This window comes from Cnephaeus nilssonii (genome assembly GCF_951640355.1).
Source record: "Cnephaeus nilssonii genome assembly, chromosome: 16".
NCBI lineage: Eukaryota > Metazoa > Chordata > Mammalia > Chiroptera > Vespertilionidae > Cnephaeus > Cnephaeus nilssonii.
Window position 1 is genome coordinate 53,056,173 of NC_137087.1, and position 21,743 is coordinate 53,077,915.

Consider the following 21,743-nt stretch of genomic DNA (forward strand, 5'->3'; position numbering starts at 1 on the left):
ACCGGTCATTCTGGTCGTTCCACCATAAAGGTTGCTTAGGCTTTTATTATATAGACTAGAGGCCCGTTGCAGGAAGATTCCTGCAATAGGGCTTCCTGCTGCGGTCTCCGCCGCCCCGCCTGCTTCCCTCCCTTCTCCGCTATCCCACCTGCTTCCCTCCCTTCTCCGCCGCCCCGCCTGCTTCCCTCCCTTCTCCGCCGCCCCACCTGCTTCCCTCCCTTCCCCACCGCTTGCTTCTCCGCAGCTTCACTCCCTTCTGCAGTGCTTGTCTTCCTTCTACGCTGTCTTCAGGCTTCGCTCTGCGCCTGGATATGCAAATTAACCACCATCTTGGTTGGGTTAATTTGAATACTCATTCCTGATTGGCTTGTGGGCATGGCTTTTGGGCGTAGCAGAGGTATGGTCAATTTGCATGTTTCTCTCTTATATAAATTATGATGTCGGCAAAAAACAAATGGCAGGTTTATAGTTTCCTTTCTTATTTATACACATCTTTTTTTATTATATTGCTGGATAGAACCTCAGTTACTGTTAAGCATTAGCAGTGAGTGTGTATTTTGTCATGCTCATATTCTTAAAGAGAATGCATGTCAATTTTCTCCAAAGTTTAGTGTCTTCTATAGCTTTGGGGAAAAAATATTTATGAAGAAACTTTATTTATATTCTTAGTTACTTAGAATTATTTTATTATATAATTTTATGAAGTGTATGTTCTATATTTATTGAAATAATTAGGTAATATTTTGCCCTCAGTGTGTTGATGTAATGAATTATATTACTATTTTTTTAATGTTAAACCATCTTTGTATTCCTGGGATAAACCTTACTTAATGATAAATTTTTTAAAAGTCTAGTTGGATTTGATTATCCAAAATTATATTTAATATTTAAAAATTTATGTTCATAAATTAAATGATTCTGTTTTCTTGTACTGTTGTAACCTGGTTTTGGAATCAAGGTCACACTAACCTCATTAAATGAGCTAGTTAGTTTTTTTGTGTGTGTTTTTTTTTTTTACTTTTGGAATAATTTGTCTAATGTAAATATTAATGGTTTTGAACATTCATTAAAAAACCTCAGTAACATCACCTGGACCAGGGGCTTTTTGCAAGAGGAATTCTTTGATTGTTATGTCAATTTCTAAGATACATTTTTTTAGATTAAATATTATTTCAAGGACCTATCCCTAGCTGCCTATTGCATTTTTGCAGATTTAGTTAAGTAAAAAATATAGATAGGGTTACATTAATAATATTCTTTACAATTTTGAGAGATTATAAAAATTATGCAAGAGGATATTGCTAAAATAAATCAATGTATTTCATCGTAGTAAAGGAATAAAAGACAATCATTACTATATTTAGAAAAACATTTAAAAATATTTAATACCTATTTTTAAAATATATTTTTTAATTGAATTTTAATTGATTTCAGAGAGAAGGGGGGGGACAGAAACATCAGTGATGAGAGAGAATCATTGATCGGCTGTCTCCTGCATGCCCCCCACTGGGGATCAAGCCCACAACCCGGGCATGTGCCCTGATCAGGAATCAAACAGTGACCTCTTGGTTCACACGGGCTGGGCAGTTTAATACCTATTAATGATAAAATTAGTAAACTTGAAAAGGAAATAACCATTGTGAATATGAGCAAAGGGCATTTACAAAATGGCTATATAGCTACAATTAATGCAAAATATTGAATGCTTTCCTTCCATGATTGGGAACAAGGCAAGGATTCCCACTCTCGCCACACCTATTGTATGTAGTAAGGCAACAAAGAGAAACAAAAAAGGCATATAGGAAGAACTGTCTTTATTTGCCAATGGCATGTCATCCATAATAATAAAAGTGTAGCTGGGGCTGCTAGGGAAGCCTGCGTTCCAAGTGCCTACAGGCCGCCTGAGGGAAGCCCGGATCCTGGGTGCCTGCTGGTGACCGGAGGGAAGCCCCGGTCCGGGTGCCTGAGGGAAGCCGGTGCCGGCAGCCAGGGGAAGAAAGGCCTACTCTTGCATGAATTTTTTTTTCTTTATTGATTTAGGTATTACATATGTGTCCTTATCCCCCATTACCTCCCGCACCCTCGCCATCCCCCTACTCATGCCCTCACCCCCCTGGTATCTGTGTCCATTGGTTAGGCTTATATGCATGCATACAAGTCCTTTGGTTGACCTCTCCCCCTTACCCTCATCCTCCCCTACCTTCCCTTTGAAGTTTGATGGTCTGATCCATGCTTCTCTGTCTCTGGATCTGTTTTTGTTGATCAGTTTATGTTGTTCATTATATTCCACAAATGAGTGAAATCCTCGAGTGAGATCTTACATGAATTTCGTGCATCGGGCCTCTAGTATACATAGAAAATTCAAAGAAATCTATGAAAAAGCTACTTGCACTAATAAGAGAATTTAGGAAGGTTGCAGAATACAAAGTCAATAAAAAAGATCCACTGTGTGTTTATATAGTACTAACAGTTAATTGGAAGTTAAATTTTTTCTAGTAAAATTCTATTTACGGTAGCAATAAAAACATAAAGTACTTAGAATAAATTTAACAAAATACACACAAGACTTGTGTACTTCAAATTATAAAACAGTATTGGATTGGAAGTTTCAATATTAAGATGTCAGTTCTCTCCAAATTGACCTTTAAACTCAGTGCAATCCCATTCAAAACTCTATCAGGCTTTTTTGAAGGTATTAAGTGGATCCCAAAATTTACATGAAAATGCAAAGTAAAGAATTTATTATATCTAAAATCTTGAAAATGAACAAAGTTAAAAGACTTATAGTACCTGATTTCAAGACTTACTTAATGTTACGCTAATCAAGACTGTGATACTTTGTTTAATATATAGATCAATAAAAAGAATAAAGCACCTAGAAGAAACGTCATATCAAATACATTTATGACTTGCCAGAAAGCATCAAAGCAGTCAAGGGAGAAAGGAAAGTCATTTTAGCAAATTGTGCTTAAACAACTAGATACCCATGTGGGGGATAAAAAGAAACACATTACCTCGCATACTGTATACAAATAAACTCGAGATGCATCACAGACCTAAATGTAAATGCTAAAAATTTAAAGCTTTTAGACGAAAACAATATCTTCATGACTTAAAGGTGGGCAAAGGTTTCCAAAGACAGGACACAAACATAATCATAAAAGAAAAAATGATAAATTCAAATTTATCAAAAGTTAAAATTTCTGCTCATTAAAATTTACTATTAAAAGACAAGCTACAGGCTGTCAAAAAAATAACCTTAAAAATTTACAAAACATATTTATGAAGGGATTAGTATCCATGAAATATATAAAGGTTCCTACAACTAAAAAATGAGAAGATAACTCAATAAAAAATGGGTCAAAGATTTGATCAGACATTTTTTCAAAACAAGGTATAAGAATGACCTTGTCCTTTACATTTCCTTTTCAACTCAGGATGTTGATCACTTTTTATCCACTTTATGTCCACTATAATGATTTAAATTTAAAAGACTGACAACATTTTATATTGGCAAGAATGTGGAGCAATTGGAACTCCCATACATTGTTGGTGGGTAGATTGATAGCTGAGTAAAATATGTAATAAAGCAAGTAAGTGAAATGGTGATAAGTGGTGTGTGTATGGATCTTTGCTGCAAGATTCTTTTAACTTTTTTCTAGTTTGAAAATGTTCATGGTAAAGTGTTGGTGGAAGGGTCTCAGGAGATGAAACCATAGCTTTTTTTCCCCAGTAGAATGCATTAGTTTTCCATTTTATACAGTAGAGGCAATATAATGTAGTAGAGCTAGCACTGCCTGTATTCAAATCCCAGATCCTGGACTTACTAGCTATAGGATCCTGAGAAAGTTATATAATGATCTGTGCAATAATGATAATCGAAGTCATTATGAGGATGAATGGATGGATGACACCTGGATCAGCAGCTGGCACATATTAAGCTATATATGTGTCATTTAGTAGCCAAGCACAATTGAAATACATTGAATTTTAAGAAATGTGAATTTTTTAGATTTTGCTTTAAAATTTCACTTTCTTTTAAAATATTTTATAGTTAAGAGAAGATCAACACCATTTCTGGTAGAGGCATGATGAGATGAGGGGAGCAGGAGGGAAGTGGGGGCATGAACAGGTGAGGAAATGAAAAGGACTGAGTTTTGTGCTTTTGAATAACAAGATCACCCTATGCTTGATTGAACCTTTTTTAAGCTTTTAAATTTTTTTAAGATAATAGACTTTATTTTTTAGAGCAGTTTTAGATTCATAGCAAAATTGAACATAAAGCACAGTTTCTTTCCCCCCATCCCTGCAACACTCCCTCATCATCAATCATTCCACACCAGTGTGATACCATTTGTTACACTTATAGAACCTGCACATCATTATCATGCAGAGATCATCGTTTATGTTAGGGTCCACTCTGGTTGGCACATTTTGTAGGTTTGGACAAATGCACCATGACATGTATCCATTGACCATTATAGCATCAGATAGAATAGTTTCACTGCCCTAAAAATCCTGTGTTCCACTTATTCATCCTTCTTTCCCCCTAATTCCCAGGGATTTATACTTCTTTGTTTTTAAAGAAAGGATTTGTATTGCAAATACCTTCTAAATGTTTTTATTGAAAATCTTCATGTACAAAAGAAAATAAAAGGTAACATGCATTGCATAAAACATATTTATTTCTGTAGATTGACCTAGAAGCTGAGATGGTGAGCACCGTAGCTGGCATTGGGATTCAAGGTACAGATAAAGAAGGTGGAGCTAAAGGAGAGCAACAGCCCATTAGTTCCCCGTGGGATGTAATTTTGGGATCATCAGGTATGTAAACTTTTAATACTTAATATAAGTCAACATTGTTTCATAAATCTAAGATTTTAAAAAGATGCTGGGGACATTCATTTGGATTAATTCTATTGCTAGTAATCTTATACTTTTATGCCTGTGGCTTGAGATTTATTGTCTAAAAGCAAAGCCAGCAGTAATGTATATAAGATGGAGTATATTATTATATAAAACATGTAACATTACACATTATGTTTTATACACAAGATAGTGTATATATTATTCTGAATTAATGTTAAAGAATCTCAGTTTAGCTGCAGCTTCCAATTAATGTATCTCTGAATATTCTTAAATTAGGATTATAGTTCAGAACTTCAAAAGATTATTCATGAACTATACCATTTAACAATGTCCTTTTTTTTCTAGTTTGAAAAAGCAATTAAAAAGTGACAGTTGCTTTTTTCAGATTATTAAAATTTGTATTGAACCATGATAGCTTCTTTTGAGCAATTAAAAAAAAACACTCTGCCCTTCTGTATTATATAGGTATTGATAATGAATAAGATTGACATTATCTTTACAATCTTTGTTACCTACATTAATTGACTATAAGATGACCCAGGAGCATAAGTCCTCTTTATTTCTCATTGGCCCTCAGTGATACAGGGATGGTTATCTACATATAAACAACCAGAGTAATGAATAAAGTAAGTTAGTAGAATACACTGAAAATGGAATTTGGGACTAAATGGTTTGGATGGTCTTAATATATTTATAGAGTGAACTAGAGGCCTGGTGCATGAAATTTGAGCACTCGGGGGAGAGGGGGCGGTCCCTCAACCCGGCCTGCGCCCTCTTGCAGTTCAGGAGCCCTTGGGGGATGTCCAACTGGCAGCTTAGGCCCGCTCCTTGCCAGCTGTGAGCCCGGCTCAGAGCTTCTGGCTGAGAGCTCCTGTGTTGAGCCTCTGCCCCCTGGTGGTCAGTGTGCGTCATAGTGATTGGTTATTCCACCATTTGGTATATTTGCATATTAGCCCTTTATTATATAGGATAAACATCAGTTTAGTTGAGTGGCTTTACATCTGAGATAATTTTTTATCATGATGCCAATTTGTTTATAATTCAAAGACCTTGATTTTTTTCATTTGATTAACTTTCTATAGAGTTTTTAATATTCATAAAATAAGTGAATGAATTTTTGGTACTACCTGTACTTAATATGTATAACTTGGGGATTTTGCACAAGTTCTTTTTGAGATTTTCCTTTTTGGAATTCTGTGTCACAATAATCATAGTAGGGAAGAGGATGGGGTGGTAGAGGGAGCAGTACATCCCAGGTACAATCAGTAAGAACATAGATTATCTATATATATAAAGAGCCAGGGTCCGTAATGTCCAAAACGACCTAAGGGACGATCGAACGCCAGGCGCGCGCAGCAGACTTGGGTGGGCGGGGACTGGTGAGCGGGCTGAACTGATGACCTCTCAGAGAGAGAAAGAGAGGCGGGGCTGGTCAGCAGCTGCCCTAGGCTGCTGGCGAGGCTCTCTCTGTCTCCAAGAGGTCAGCAGTTCAGCTCGCTCTCCAGCAGCCTGGGGTGGCTGCTGATCAGCCCTGCCTCTCTGATCAGGCCCAGAGATAGGCCTGGAGACACTGACTGGCATAGAAACCAACCAGTCAGAACCAAATCTGGGTGAACTGTGAGGAGCCAATGGCTGCCTAGGAGGCGGAGCTTTTGATGCTAACTGGCATAGAAACTGACCAGTCAGAACCTAATCTGGGTGAACTGTGAAGGCAGAACCTAAGGTGGGGGCTGAGGAGGGGTTTTAAGGGCAACAGCTGTTTGGTGTAAGGTGTAAGAAAGCGGTTCAATTTTTTAATGACTGGTTTAGCAGTATAGTGCATATGGCTGGCTATCAGTCCAGATATAGGGATTATGTATTTTTGTCTGCCAAGAGCATCTCCTCCTGCTGATGCTGAAAAAGGCTTTTCCCCCCATTTAAGCAATCCTATCCTATATAATCTATCTATACTAATAAAAGGGTAATATGCTAATTAGACAGGGCCAACTGGCCATCTTCCAGACGTCCGACTTCCTTCCGGACAAAGCCATGGTGGTGGGGGCTGAGGCAGAGGTAGTTAGTGGCGATCAGGCCAGCAGGGGAGGGCAGTTGGGAGCGAGATCAGGCTGGCAGGGGGTTAGGGACAATCAGGCCGTCAGGGGAGGGCAGTTTAGGGTGAGATTAGGCCTGCTGGGGAGGACAGTTGGGGGCAAGATCAGGCCGGCAGGGGAGGGCATTTAGGGGCGATCAGGAAGGCAGAGGCAGTTAGGGGTGATCAGGCATGCAGGCAGGTGAGCGGTTAGGAGCCAGTAGTCCCAGATTGCGAGAGGGATGTACCCCAAGGGGTCCCCGATTGGAGAGGGTGCAGGCTGGGCTGAGGGACACCCCCCTTTCCCCGTGCATGAATATTATGCACCTGGCCACTGTCTATATATATAAAAGCCTAAGCAACTGAACAACTGGTCGACTGGTTGCTGTGATGCACACTGACCACCAGGGGGCAAATGCTCAATGTAGGCGCTTCCTCCCAGTGGTCAGTGCACTCCCACAGCCAACCTCCCACAGCCAGCCCATCTCCCACGGCTGGCCAAACTCCCGATGTCCCTCCACCAGCCAACCTTCCGTGGTCCCTCCCCCTGGCCATCTGCTCCCCCCACATCAGCCCCGATCACCGGCCAGGCCGAGGGACCCCACCTGTGCATGAATTCGTGCACTGGGCCTCTAGTATATATAGAATTTGAAAACTGATAAAACTAACTACAACTCAGTCTTTTTATCACCATGCACCAACAATTCTAAATAATTTCAGGATTAAAAATACTCATTTCCACTAGGATTTACCACTCCCGTCTCCCTGCCACTGAGCTATTTCAACATAAGCCTTACAGAAGAAAAATAGTCTGAAACATACCTGTCAGTAAAATAGTCAAAGTGGATGAGAATTGTTACTTTGTGTGCTGTTACTCTCCCCAAGGAAGAAAAGTGTCTGCCCTTAGTGTATGAGCCCCCAGTGATTTATAGCTACTAGTCCATATAGAAATCAGTAATTTTTACATTTTGCAACTTACAGCCTATAGTTACTGTATCTGTCAGTAATTGTCACAATAATGCTTCATAAGAAATCATCCCAAAACTTATACAAATCTAAACCTTATTTCTCACTCACATATGGGATCAAGGCAGAGTCTGGGCTTGGTTCCAAAGTGTTTCTTTGGGTGCACATGTGCTCCATTTGTTTCTCCTCCTCCTTGGACCAGTAGCTTCCTGAGAATATTATTTTGGCAAAAGGCAGGAGCACAAGAGAATTAAGCCCAGTTACACATATTGAGCCTTAGCTATGTCATATCTGCTTACCTACTGTTATTAAAGCAAGTCACATAACTAAGCTCAAAGTTATGGGGCAGGGATAGACAACTTACCTACAATGAGGCCATGTCAAGGGTGTGGGTATATAATATTATTACAGAGGAGTGAAGAATTGAGACCAGTAATTTAATCTGTCACATATATCAGACTTTACAGGGCTTATTAACAGGATGTACTTTACTGGATGCTTTACTAAGTTAGAATTATTTAATGGCCAAGGAGTGCTTAAATATTTTTCTAGGCTAAAAGTTTTTCAGTCATACTTTATAGCATGGAATTTCTGTACCATCCTTGCATCCCCAGGATAAATCCTACATGGTCATGGTGTATGATCTTTCTGATGTAATGCTGAATCTGCTTTGCTAGAATTTTGTTGAGGATTTTGGCATCTATGTTCATGAGGGATATTGGCCTATAATTCTCTTTCATTGTGTTGTCTTTATCTGGTTTTGCTATTAGGGTAATGCTGGCTTCATAGAATGAGCTTGGAAGTGTTCCTTCCACTTGAATTTTTTGGAATAGTCTGAAAAGGATAGGTTTTAGTTCTTCCTTGAATGTTTGGTAAAACTCCTCTGTGAAGCCCTCTGGCCCTGGGCTTTTGTTTGCTGGAAGCTTTTTGATGACTGCTTCAATTTCCTCCATAGTTATCGGCCTATTGAGATTTTTAGATTCTTCCTGATTGAGTTTTGGAAGGTTGTATTTTTCTAGGAATATGTCCATTTACTCCAGGTTGTCTAGTTTGTTGGAATAGAGTTGTTCATAGTATTTTTTAACAAAACTTGTATTTCTGTGGGGTCTGTTATTTCATCTCTTTCATTTCTGATTTTGTTTATTTGGTCTCTCTCTTTGCTTCTTGGTGAGCCTGGCTAGAGGTTCATCAATCTTGTTTATCCTATCAAAGAACCAGCTCTTGGTTTCATTGATCTTTTGTATTTTTTTTGTCTCTATGTCATTTATTTCTGCTCTGATCTTTATCATCTCCTTCCTTCTGCTCATTCTGGGCTTTTCTTGTTGCTCTCTAATTCTTTAAGTTGTAGAATTAGATGATTTACTACCATTTTTTCTTGTTTTTTGAGGTAGGCCTGTAGAGCTATAAACTTCCCTCTCAGGACTGCTTTCATTGTGTCCCATAGATTTTGGGTTGTGTTTTTATTGTCATTTGTTTCCAGGATATTTTTAATTTCTTCTTTGATCTCTTTGGTAACCCAATAATTGTTTAATAGCATGCTATTCAGCTTCCAAGTGTTGGAATTTTTTTGATTGTTTTTATTGTTGTTTATTTCTAATACTAGAGGCCCGGTGCACGAAATTCGTGCACGGAGGGGGGTTGTCCCTCAGCCCAGCCTGTACCCTCTCCAATCTGGGACCCCAATCGTGGATCGGGCCTAAACGGGCAATCGGACATCCCTCTCACAATCCAGGACTGCTGGCTCCCAACTGCTTGCCTGCCTGCCTTCCTGATTGCCCCTAACTGTTTCTACCTGCCAGCCTGATCACCCCCTAACCACTCCGCTGCCATCCTGTTTGCCCCCAACTTCCCTCCTCTGCTGGCCTGGTCACCCCTAACTGCCCTCTCCTGCAGGGTTGATCACCTCCAACTGCCCTCCCTTGCAGGTCTGGTCCCTCTCAACTGCCCTCCCTTGCAGTCCGGGTGCCTCCCAACTGCCCTCCCCTGCTGGCCATCTTGTGGTGGCCATCTTGTGTCCACATGGGGGCAGGATCTTTGACCACATGGGGGCAGCTATATTGTGTGTTGCAGTGATGATCAATCTGCATAGTACTCTTTTATTAGATAGGATAGAGGCCTGGTACAGGGGTGGGGGGCAGCTGGTTTGCCCTGAAGGGTGTCCCTGATCAGGGTGTGGTTCCCTTGGGGCGTGGGATGGCCTGAGCGAGGGGCCTGTGGTTGTTTGCAGGCTGGCCACGCCCCCTGGCAACCCAAGTGGAGGCCCTGGTATCTGGAATTTATTTTCCTTCTACAATTGAAACTTTGTAGCCTGGAGTGGAGCCAAGCCTGGGGCTCCCTCCGGGCCGGCAGCCATTTCTGTTGGGGTTATAATTGAAACTTTGTTGCCTTAACCAGGTGGGCCCGGCCAGGGTGTGCGGAAAGCTTTGCTTCCCCTGTTGCTGGGGGCAACCCTGGCCTGCTCTCTCAAGCTCCATTCTGCAGCCATTTCTGTTTGAATTTCTTTACCTTCTATAATTGAAACTTTGTAGCTTGAGTGGAGGCTTAGGCCTGGCAAGGGCAGGCGGAAAGCTTGGCTTCTTCTGTTACCTAGGAAACCTTGCTCTCTGTGGCTGTAGCCATCTTGGTTGGGTTAATTTGCATACTTGCTCTGATTGGATGGTGGGCGTGGCTTGTGGGTGTGTTGGAGGTATGGTCAATTTGCATATTTGTCTTCTATTAGGTAGGATTATACCATTGTGGTCTGAGAAGATGCTTGATATGATTTCAATCTTCTTGAATTTGAAGAGACTTTGCTTGTGACCCAATATGTGGTCTATTCTTGAAAATGTCCCATGTGCGCTTGAGAAGAACATAACATATATTCCATGGCTTTGGGGTGAAATGTTCTGAAGATGTCAATTAAGTCCATCTGATCTAGTGAGTCATTTAGGATTACGGTTTCTTTGCTGATTTTTTGTCTAGAAGATTTATCCAGTGATGTCACTAGTATATTCAAGTCCCCTACTATGGTTGTATTGTTGTCGATCTCTCCCTTGATATCTTCCAGGAGTTTTTTTATGTATTTGGGTGCTCCTGCATTGGTGCATATATGTTTATCAGGGTTATATCCTCTTGTATCGATCCCTTTAATATTATGAAGTGGCCTTCCTTATCTCTTGTTATGGCCTTCACTTTGAGGTCTATTTTGTCAGATATAAGTAAAATTTACAAAATGATGCAAAGCAAGGGACTGAATCCTTCAGAATTGAAGGGGAAGTAAGGAGCTTCACAGACAAAAAAAAAGGCTAAGGGAGTTTATCACGACCAAGCCAGCAATGCAAGAAATGCTAAAGGGACTGGTATAAAAAGAAGAAATTAAAAAGGGAAGAAGGAACACAGGCACAAAAAATAAAAATGGCCACAAACAAGTACCTATCAATAATAACTTTAAACGTAAACGAACTAAATGCTCCAATCAAAAGACATCGAGTGGCTGAATGGATTAAAAAACATGACCCATATATATGCTGTCTACAAGAGACCCACCTCAAAACAAGGGACTCACACAGACTGAAAGTGAAGGGATGGAAAAATATCTTTCAGGCAAATGGAAATGAAAAAAAAAAAAAAAAAGCTGGGGTAGCAATACTTATATCTGACGGAATTTCTGATTGTTTATCTTATATTGAGAATGCACCCAAAATGCTTTCCAAGGAATATCTTGGCTCTATTGACAAGTACTCTCTCAGCTTCCAGCTGGAGTGACATGCTATCTGAGGCTTGTGTCATTACTAAGCTCAGTTTTCAGTAAAGGAAGTGAGTCCTACCTTACTTAGCTCAACAGGTTATTATAAGCATGTGGTTCTTCGTTTAACTTACAGCTTAAAATAGTTTCACTCAGGTACTTGGCAAGAGGCGTATTCTTGAATACACTTAAGTTTAACACCTTCCAAATTCCTGGCCAAGAGAAAAAGGTTTCCAAGCACTGTCTGAAGGACCTGTAATCACAATGACTACTCTAGCTTGAGAGCTTTTGACCTTGAGTCATATACCCAAGGCATTCATGGTTAGGTTTTGTAAGGTACTTAAACTTCCCAGAAATTCTTTTTAAGATTTGGGGGAATTGGTCGGATTCTCATCAGAGTTTCAAAGTGGTATGTTACCCAAAAACATTTTAAGAGCCACTAATTTAAATTACTTTAAAATCTAATCCTGGATTAATGTATTGTCAGAGTATGGGAAATTAGATCATAGAATATTTGTTCTTACATTTGTTTTTACTAAACTACTTTTGGCAACATGTCATTCATTAAAAAATATATCAACATAAAATCACATTCATTTATATTTATATGTTTGTATATCTGTTTCATATATGTATTTCATCAAAACACAATCCTATAAGATTTGTTCCTGTTTTTACTGTAGGAATTGCTGGTGAATTAAATAAATACAGTAGAATCCCTTATTGAAGTGATTGGCTGTGATAATTAAACTGTTAGAGGAGGCGGAATCTGTTAAACCAGAATCATAAAACTAAAAATGCTTTATTTTAATTTAAGAACTATAAATGTACAATTTTTAGCCCATCTTTGATGTAGGACTACCCCTAATTGAAGAACAATTTGACTTAGCTACATTTCTTTTTTTTTTTTAATTTTTCTTTTTTTATTGATTTTAGAGAGGAAGGGAGAGGGACAGAGAGATAGAAACATCAATGATGAGAGAGAATCATTGATCCGCTACCTCCTGCGTGCCCCCTACTGGGGATCGAACCCACAACCCAGGCATGTGACCTTGGCCAGAATCCAACCTGGGACCCTTTAGTCCGCAGGCTGACGCTCTATCCACTGAGCCAAACCAGATAGGGCTACATTTCTTTATTGAGTCTTTCCAAAATATCCAACTTTATTTTTATAGAAATAACTTGCTTTTAGCATTCAGATTGAATTGGTTCATATAAATTTAAATCACATAATTGTACAGCTAGTTAAACAGATTTTGAATTAAAATTTGAAGGGGATTGTGGCTGACAAAAATTGTTCTTTGTAAATACTTGAGTTTTAAAAATATTTTAATAATTTTATAAAATGTTTCGGAAATGCTACCATAGTTAGGAATTTGAGAGTGGAATTATCAGGAGTCAACATGAAAAATAGGTTAGATATTGTGATAATGAATCATAGATACACCTAGCAGCATGGACAAGTATCAGAAGGAATCTGTTGAGTGAAAAAAGCAAGTTACAAAAGAGACCTACAGTATAGTATTTTTGACAGAAGATTTAGTAGTAAGCAAGACTAATTATCTTGAGGGATAAATCCAGACTTGGTAAACTGAAAAATAAGAAAGTGAAAAAAATTTTTTTACATTGGTGGTTCCTTCCGGAAAGAGGAGGGGTTATAGTCATAAAAGGATGCACGAATGTTCTTTCTTGAGCTAGGTGGTATGCATATGGATGCTTAATTATTTAACTTTATTACACATCCATTCATACACATATTCAATTAAAAGTTAAACCTTACAAAGGAGCAAAATAGATTAGGTAAATAGAGTGAAAAATAACAAGGACCAATACATAGTTAAATATATACCCTATCAAGAGACCCAGTTAATAAATAATGGGACTTGAAATACCCATTGTAATATGTAAATGTGTTTGTGTATGTATTTTAATTCTGAATATTTAACCTAATTATGCCATTACAGTGATAAAAGCATTATCACTCTAAATACAGTCAGAACTACACAATGTAAGAAAAATAATTACTAAGTACAATAAATTCATTTTTCAGCAGAAATTCTGCCATGTTTCTAAAATGCACTCTTGCCAGACAATAATAACCTGAGAGATTTTTCATCCTAAAGTTCAAAACCCCACTAGTCACTAAGTAGACTTTACCTGATTTAGAATCATTTATAGAAAGGATAATGTGCCTGAATCCCATTAACCTTCCTTGGCCTTTTAATCAGTATTTTCCCTAGATAGAAGTTTAGCTGTTCTTATATAACCTTTTATGATCAACATTTAACTATTTAGTATGTTAGTCTTATAATCTACAGTGTTGGTACTTAAGTGCTTAGATAATATGGTTCTTGGAGTTCCATTAATATGTGATAAAATACTATACAATACATATATTCTCTAAAAATAAGCAGATGATACAGAATTTTTGAGGAATAAATTTTATACAATGTAACTGGTGAGTGAAAAAAGCAAGTTACAAAAACTTAAACTAAAAGCAGCTGTATTTATAGGCCTAAAATTTGAGAGATGATTCTTGTACTATCTTATCACATTGAATTGTGTTTGCAAGGTTTTTTAAGTCCAATTAATGAGGTATAATTTACAGAAAGTAATATTCACCCTTGTTAGGTATGAGTTATATGACTTTTGACAAACATATTCAGTCTTATTATTGCAGTCAAGATACAGAATATTTCCATCACCCCAGAAAGTTGTCTCATGACCCTTTGTTCAGTCTTCCCCGTATCACCTCCAACACCCTCTCCAACTATTGGCAACAGTGCATTTCTTAGGCCTGGTTATTTCCTTTTGCATAATGCTTTTGAGATTCATCTCTGTTGTTGCTGGTATCAATAGTTGGTTCTTCTTTATTGTTGAGTAGTATTTCATTGTTTGGCTGTGCCACATGGTTTATTCATCAGTCCATAAACATTTCAGATACCTCTAGTCTATAGCAGTTATTAAAGCCTATATAAACACATGTGTATAGGTTTTTATGTGGACATAAGAATTTCTCTTTGGAAAATGTTTAAGAATGAAATTGCTGGGTCGTATGATAAATGTGTAATTTTATAAGAAACTGCCAAAGTGCTTTCCAAAGTGGCTCTTTTTTTAACAGTCCCAAGTGTCCTGGATTAATATTGCTTCTGCCTAAAGAACTTCCTTTAACATTTCTTGTAGCAGATGGCTGCTGCCAATGATTTCTCTTGGCCTTTTTTGGGGGAGGGGGGTGTCTGGAAAAGTATTCAACCTTCATTTTTGGAAGATATTTTGACTCCATATATGTCTGGGTTGACTTTTTTCCTTTGATACTTTAAAGATGTCATTTGATTGTCTTTTAGCTTACATAGTATTAAATAAGAGATCTGATTTATTTCTTTTCCTAGATCCTTTGTATATAAAGTGTGTGCTTTTGCCCGGCCCACATGGCTCAGTGGTTGAGCATCAACCTATGAACCAGGCGGTCATGGTTGGATTCCCAGTGAGGGCACATGCCCAGGTTGCGGGCTTGACCTCCCAGTGTGTGTGTGTGTGTGTGTGGGGGGGGGGGGGGGGGGGGCGGAGAGTGGGAGGTGCAGGAGGCAGCTGTTCAAAGATTCTCTTTCATCATTAATGTTTCTATTGCCCTCTCCTTCTCTCTCTGAAATCAATAAAAAATATATTAAAAATAAATATAAAAAAATAAAAGTGTGTGCTTTTTTCTGGCCACCTTCAAGATTTTCTTGTTGGTTTTCAGCAGTTTGACTGCTATGTCTAAGAGTTATCCTGTTAGAATTCTTGAGTCTATGGTGTGGTATGATGTCCTTCATTATCTGTGAAAAAATTCTCACCCATTATGTCTTTAAATTTTTTTTCTGCTCCTTTCTCCTCTTTCTGGGATTTCAGTTACTCATATGTTAAACTCTTGATATTATACCCAGCACTTTTTACATACTGTACTCTTTTTTATTTTACCCTTTTTTTTCTCTTTGTGTTTTAGTGTGAATAATTTTTATTGATTTATTGTTAGGGTCATTGTTTCCTCAACTGTGTCTAGTCTGTTGATGAGACTGTTGAAGGAATTTTTCATCTTATATTTTTATAGCATTTCCATATGACTATTTCTTAGATTCCATCTATCTGCTGAAATTCCTTATACATATTTAGGTATGCCACCTTTTTCTCTAGATTCTTTAACATAGTAGCATAGTAATTTCAAAGTCCATGTTATATAGTTCCAGATTTCAGGTAATCTTTGAGTCTGTTTCTGTTGATTGCTTTGTTTCTTGAAAATGTGTGTGGGGTTTTTTGGGTTTTTTTTGGTTTTGATGAGGGGTGGGTATGTGTTTCTTTATTTGGGTGAGGGTTTGTTTTTCTTTGCGGGGGTGGGGAGGCAGGGATAGGGAGGAGGGGTGCTGCTTACTTGTGTTTGTCTTTTCAATTTTAACTAAATTTTAGTCATCTTGTGTGGAATTATAGAGGCTGAGATCAAAGTATTTATCCAACTATTATGGGAGGTTGAGTCAATGTCAGAAGCTGGGATGGGTCTGGGTGTTATTATTGCTGTGAGTTCTGTCAATACCCCATAGCTTTTGAATTCCTTTAGCTGCGGGCTGGTGTTGCCTAAGCATGGGGACCTAGAGGCTGGGAATAGGGGAGTGGGGGGTTCCTCAGTGTTAGAACTCCACCTCGGCTTTAGAACTCATCCTGTACAGCTGAACCACAGTGGTTCTCTTCACTCTTGCAGCTGCATGACAGGTGACCTGTTGCTGTTTGTCATTCTCTAAGGGAGTGTTCTCTGTTCTGATCAGCCTCAGTCTTAGGACCCCTGTGTGCCTGTGGTCCATGAAAGGAAATGAGAGCTTTATTTTCCCCCCCATTGTTTCTGTTCCGTTTCTCTCTGGCAGCCAAACTCTGCCTCCTTTAATCTGTGAGTGGTTTTGAAGAGTTTCCTCCTTTTCCCCTAGCTGTGGGGAACCCCTGCTTGGTGTCAGTATGGAGTCTTTGGCCAAAGACAGTTCCCTGCCCCTCTCCTAGAGGTGAAGAGATGTTTTTCTTCTTCCAGTCCTCAAATTAGTCTTTTCCTGTGCCCTGGGCGTTGTCGCTTTTTCCTAGTGGCTTAAGACTTTGCTTCATAGGAGGTTTAGAGACTATGGAGAAAAACTATTTTCACTAATGGACGATTTCACAGATGCTATTAAGAGGGTTCTAGTCAGTGGACTTTATTTTGATCATAGTTACTTAAAATAACACAGAATATTTAAAAGCTGGATTGAAGGTATTTTTTCATTTCTATATTTCATTTGCTGATTTTATTTCTGCTTTCTGAAACGATTTCAGTAATCCTTATTGATAATTATGAGGGGTTTTGACTTTCCCAAACCTTTTTAGCTTTTGGCATTATCCTTTTTTATTTTTAATTTGTGACTGTTGAAAGTCAGTGGTACTAAGTGTGCTCTTAAATTAAAATGGAAATGTTCGTAATTGTTAGAAGGAACAAAAGTAATACCCTACTCAGTGATACAACTATGTGCTTTAGATTTTAAAAACCAGGATGAACAGTATAATTTTTTTTAAATGTATCTTTATTGTTGAAAGTATTACAGATGTTCCTTTTTTTTCCCTATTGACCTCCTCCACCCCACACCCGCCCCCCACCCCAGGCCTTTGCCACATTATTGTCTGTGTCCATGGGTTATGCATATATGCATATAACTCAGTGATACAGTTATGTGCTTTAGATTTTAAAATTCAGGATAAACAGTATAAATTGTTAATGTGACTCTCGTTAGTTTGATAGACGTTATAAATGCCAGACGACCTTTTTTAAAAAAAAAAAATCTCATTTTATTTGTAAAAACTCTTCAGTCCTCAGAGAAATGATCAGTCAGAGTAAAAACTTATTGAAAGACAGTGTAGCATGCTGGTTATGAGTATGGACCCAGGAGCCAGTTTTACATCTTAGTGTGGTCGTGTGACTTTGACAAGCTACCAGACTCTTTATGCCTCAATTCCCTCATCTAAATTGAAGATGCTAATAGTATCTATCTCAAAGGCTTATTGTGAGAATTATGAGAATATATGGAAAGTACTTAGAACAGTGCTGTATAAAGAAATGATTAATATATCAATGTTATTTTCATTGTTTGCTATAAGAATGGAGTCACTTCATAAAAGTCACAAAGAGATGTTACCAAGCTGAACCAAATCAAAGATGGGAAGTCAAGGGACTGGAAAAATATACTTGTAAAAGATTACTTAGCCAGAGGCCATAGGGAGGGGAGGGCATCAGGAGTGAACCTGAAGTAGAAAGCCATGGTTACGTTTGATCAGATGGCTATTTGTGATCACACATGATCCTGCACTTGGGTACTTAAAGCCAGAGCTAAATCCATGGGGCAGAGGCAAAAGGGAGGGAGAAAGAACGGGCCACACAAGAACTGGCCAGAGAGCAGAGGCTGCCTTCTGTATCCCTTCATTCTGATCAGAACACTGCTGAGGTGTAAGCAACTTCCTAATGGATTATCCCAGGTTTAGCTGTGTAAATTTCCACGAATTATTTAACCCCTGTGAATTTCACTTTCTTTATAGAGATGATACTAGACTTCTTAAGGTTGGAAGGCATTATTAAGTTATTAAAGGGAATAACTCATATAAAATGTTTATCATCTCAGCACCTTAAACATAGGAAGTGTTCTGGATGGTAATCATTTTCATCACCATCCCCACCATCATCATCAAGTGATAGATAGAATCCCAACAACTGAATCATGACCTGACACAGCCTGGTCACTGCTTCTCATTTCTTAGGAGTTTAAAGGAAATAAGTACACAGAAACCAGGACGAAACTAATACTTACTACTATGAAGTGTTTGTCCTCAAATAGTAGACCCTCGTTGGACTAGACTGGCTGTTTGGAGAACCAGATAATGGAGACCTGATGTGGTCTCGCACATGTATACCAACACAGCTCTTCTTTGGCAAGGTCGAGGCTCTGAAAACCTGTTATCTAATAATTACAGTTTTATTTACAATCTTCATACTTTATGCTACTTTTTCTTGTTGTGCTAAATAAGTGTTTATAGCAGATATCCTTGTCTAATTTCTATTCTTAGGGGACTGTCTTTATCAGCTCAGGCTGCCATAACAAAATACCACAGATTGTGGTTGCTTAAACAACAGAAACTTAGTTTCTGACAGTTCTGAAGGCTAGAAGTTCAAGGTCAAGGTGCCAGCATGACTAGGTTCTGGGGAGAGCTCTCTCTTGGCTTATAGTCACCTTCCTGTTTTATCCTCACGTGGAAGGGACAAAATAAAATAATTATGAAAAGCCTTTGATCTAGTTTTAAAACATTAAACAGAGACTGAGACCTCAGAATATATGGAATGCCATTGTCACTTTTAATACAATGTATGTTTATAACAATATTTGACTATGAAAAAATTAAGTTGAAATAAACTGCTTTCCTTTATATTTTATAGGATAGTAATTAAGAATGCAGAGAAAAGGCAACCTGTAAAATAGATTTTTCTGTTGGATTGCCTGTTCCGATTCCTTCCTTCATTTACTAGCTCTGTGATCCTAGCAAGTTACCTACCCTCTTTCATCTTCAGTTTCTTCATCTGTGAAAAGGACTTCACAGCACTACCTGTCTTCCAGGGCTTTGAGAAAAGTTCAGTGATAATTTCTGTAAAATGCTTGGCACATAGCAACCACATTCATTGAGAACCCTCGGCATCATTTTTGTTGTTAAATTGAAAGGCACTTGAAAATAATACAAGTTAAGGAAGAAAAATTTCTTTTAGATACAAACTACTTGAAGTTAAAGAAAATATAAATAGCCTTACTAAGATAATTTCTTAGAGCATGTGTCTGACCAAATGATTTTAGTTAAAATATCTCAATTACATCTAAAAGTAACCTTAGAATACATCTAAAATTAAAATATTTAAGTATTTTAACAAAATAATTTGAGAAATAGAGCCTTGTCACATTGTAATAAGTTGTAAATTAATTTTTACAACTATTTATTCATTTTAATTATTTAATTTTAGTAAACAGCTATATTATACTCGAGCTTTTTTGTATGTCAGCTATATATTTCTGAAAAAGTTTTCTAACCAATTAAACAGTTGATTTTTAAATAGCAGTTGTCATGTGTATCTAAGTCTAAAAGCTGATATTGTGGCAGATATAAACATTTCTTAAACTATTAAAATAGACAGTGTTTTCATGAGAAACTGTTACGAAAGTATATAATTTAGGTGGTTAGTGCTGGTTATTTGACTACCAGTTTCTTGGAAAGTATGTGCCAACCCATTTCTTTTATCAGATAAAATAAAAAATCAGATGTTTGAAAACATTGTGCCCAGGATGCGGGGACATATTACTATTAAGAATACATTGTTTTCTGTGAATTTACCAGTACATTTATAAGTCTAAAGAAGAATGTCTTTTACAAGGAAAATAGAAATTTTTCAATAACAACTTAAAACATTGCAATATTTTTATTTTCTATCAGATGATTTATAAACACATTACTGTCTTCCCTTAAATTTCTCAAAAAATGGTGTTTTTCTATTAACCAAAATATGTACATATTATTTACTATTTACTTTTATAAAGGTTCAGAGGTCCAAAGCGATGACATTCTGTGGATAGCCATGGCAGGGACTCATCAGATATGGGCACTCCTATTGGACTGTGGCCGACTACCAAAGAAAAAGTAAGTGGCAACATCTCTTTTGGGGTAAACTGCACAACTTGGAGTTCACAGAATTCCCTTTCGCAAGTCTCCATCCTCTCGACACTTACTGTACTGTCAGGAGGAACTGGGATATACTACCATAGCAGAGAGCCCAGATTCTCCGTGGCTTAAGACAAGGCTTGGTCCTTTGCTCACTCACTGAGGTGCACCGGGAGCACTGCTCTGCCACACAGGCTGATGTGGCAGCCACCATCTAGAGCTCTGCCAGTCATCCTGGCAAAGGGAGAGGGGCGGTGAGTCGCTTAATGCCTCTTAAAGCTTCTATTCAGAAGTGACACATCACTTCTACTTACATTTCATCAGCCAAAGTAAGTCTCACGACCACACCTCATCTAATCTCAGGGACCCTGGATGAGCAATCCCACTGAGCGTCCAGAAAGAAGACGGGAGGCATTTGGTGAGCACTTTCTCTTGACACGCAGTGCAGGTATCCCCACTCGTTAGTCCAGGTATTTGAGTGCTATAAAGCATTGTGGTTGATAGCTCAGTGTTGTAGTCATGCCTGAGATTGAATCCTGGTGTGCATTTACTATCTATGCGAGCTTAGGGGAGCCATTTTAACTCTGTGTTCTTATTTATACTTCCCTCGAGAATCAATAATGTGTGTTAAGAGCTCAGCCTAATGCCTGGCATATTCTGCAAATGGTTGTAGCTTTGTTGCCACTGGTGGGGATATGAAGGTGAAAAAGTGGTGTCTCTACAAAGTTTCTTAGATCTTTTTCGATAGAGCCTTTTCTCTTCTTCCTAACACCCCAGGTAGAACTGATCATAGTCTTCCCTGTGATTTCCCTGCACTGCTTACGTAGTTATATCACTGCCCTGGTAAGTTCGTCTTCTCTTCCCCTCCCCACCTCTCTCTTTTCCTCTGTCTCTCCTTGTCTGTTTTTGGTTGGACTTACTTGTTAACATAACTATTTTCTCACTAGACTACCTCTGAAAGGAAAGAACCCTTTCTCATTCATTTTTGTGTCCCCCGTAAGGAGCCAGTAAGGGTTTGCAGAATAAATAAATGAATGAAAGTATTAGCCAGAAAGACTGTCAAGTCACCATAGAAAGTGCCTGTCATCTCGATTACCTTTATCAATAGAAAGGAGCAGTTGTATGCATAATCCAAAATATCAGATATATTTCAAATAGTGTGTATGTGTGTGCTGCTTTGTATAATGTTTGCAACAGTTAATTCAACAACTATTTATTAAACATACTGTATGGTAGGCACTATGCTAGGCAATAGGAATGAAATATGTTCACTAATTAAGAATAAAATGAAAAGATGTGGTTGCTGTCCTCAGTGGGCTTCCTGAGTAAGAACCAGATTAGCAAACAAGACAGTTGGGAAGGTGCTGTTTATAAAAAAAAATTACT

The 21,743-nt window shown here is 38.2% G+C and overlaps 1 protein-coding gene and 1 long non-coding RNA gene across 9 annotated transcripts in view; one reads left to right on the forward strand and one right to left on the reverse strand.

Moving 5' to 3' along the window:
- NHLRC2 (NHL repeat containing 2) overlaps positions 1 to 21,743 on the forward strand; it is a gene marked incomplete at its 5' end in the record, with an annotated part of 55,939 nt that overhangs the window by 15,698 nt on the left and 18,498 nt on the right. The window contains 2 exons of the mRNA XM_079793084.1: positions 4,695 to 4,824; positions 20,237 to 20,336. Coding sequence (XP_079649210.1) covers positions 4,695 to 4,824; positions 20,237 to 20,336 — 230 coding nt within the window. The remainder of the gene's footprint in view (positions 1 to 4,694; positions 4,825 to 20,236; positions 20,337 to 21,743) is intronic.
- Positions 15,167 to 21,743, reverse strand: part of LOC307112416 — a 101,691-nt gene continuing 95,114 nt past the window's right edge. For 4 of the 8 annotated variants that reach the window (XR_013814705.1, XR_013814706.1, XR_013814707.1 and 1 more), the window contains one exon: positions 15,213 to 20,838. This is a non-coding gene — a long non-coding RNA (uncharacterized lncRNA). Of the gene's footprint in view, positions 20,839 to 21,743 lie in introns of all 8 variants that reach the window. The other 4 variants (XR_013814702.1, XR_013814703.1, XR_013814704.1 and 1 more) reach the window with 2 other exon arrangements.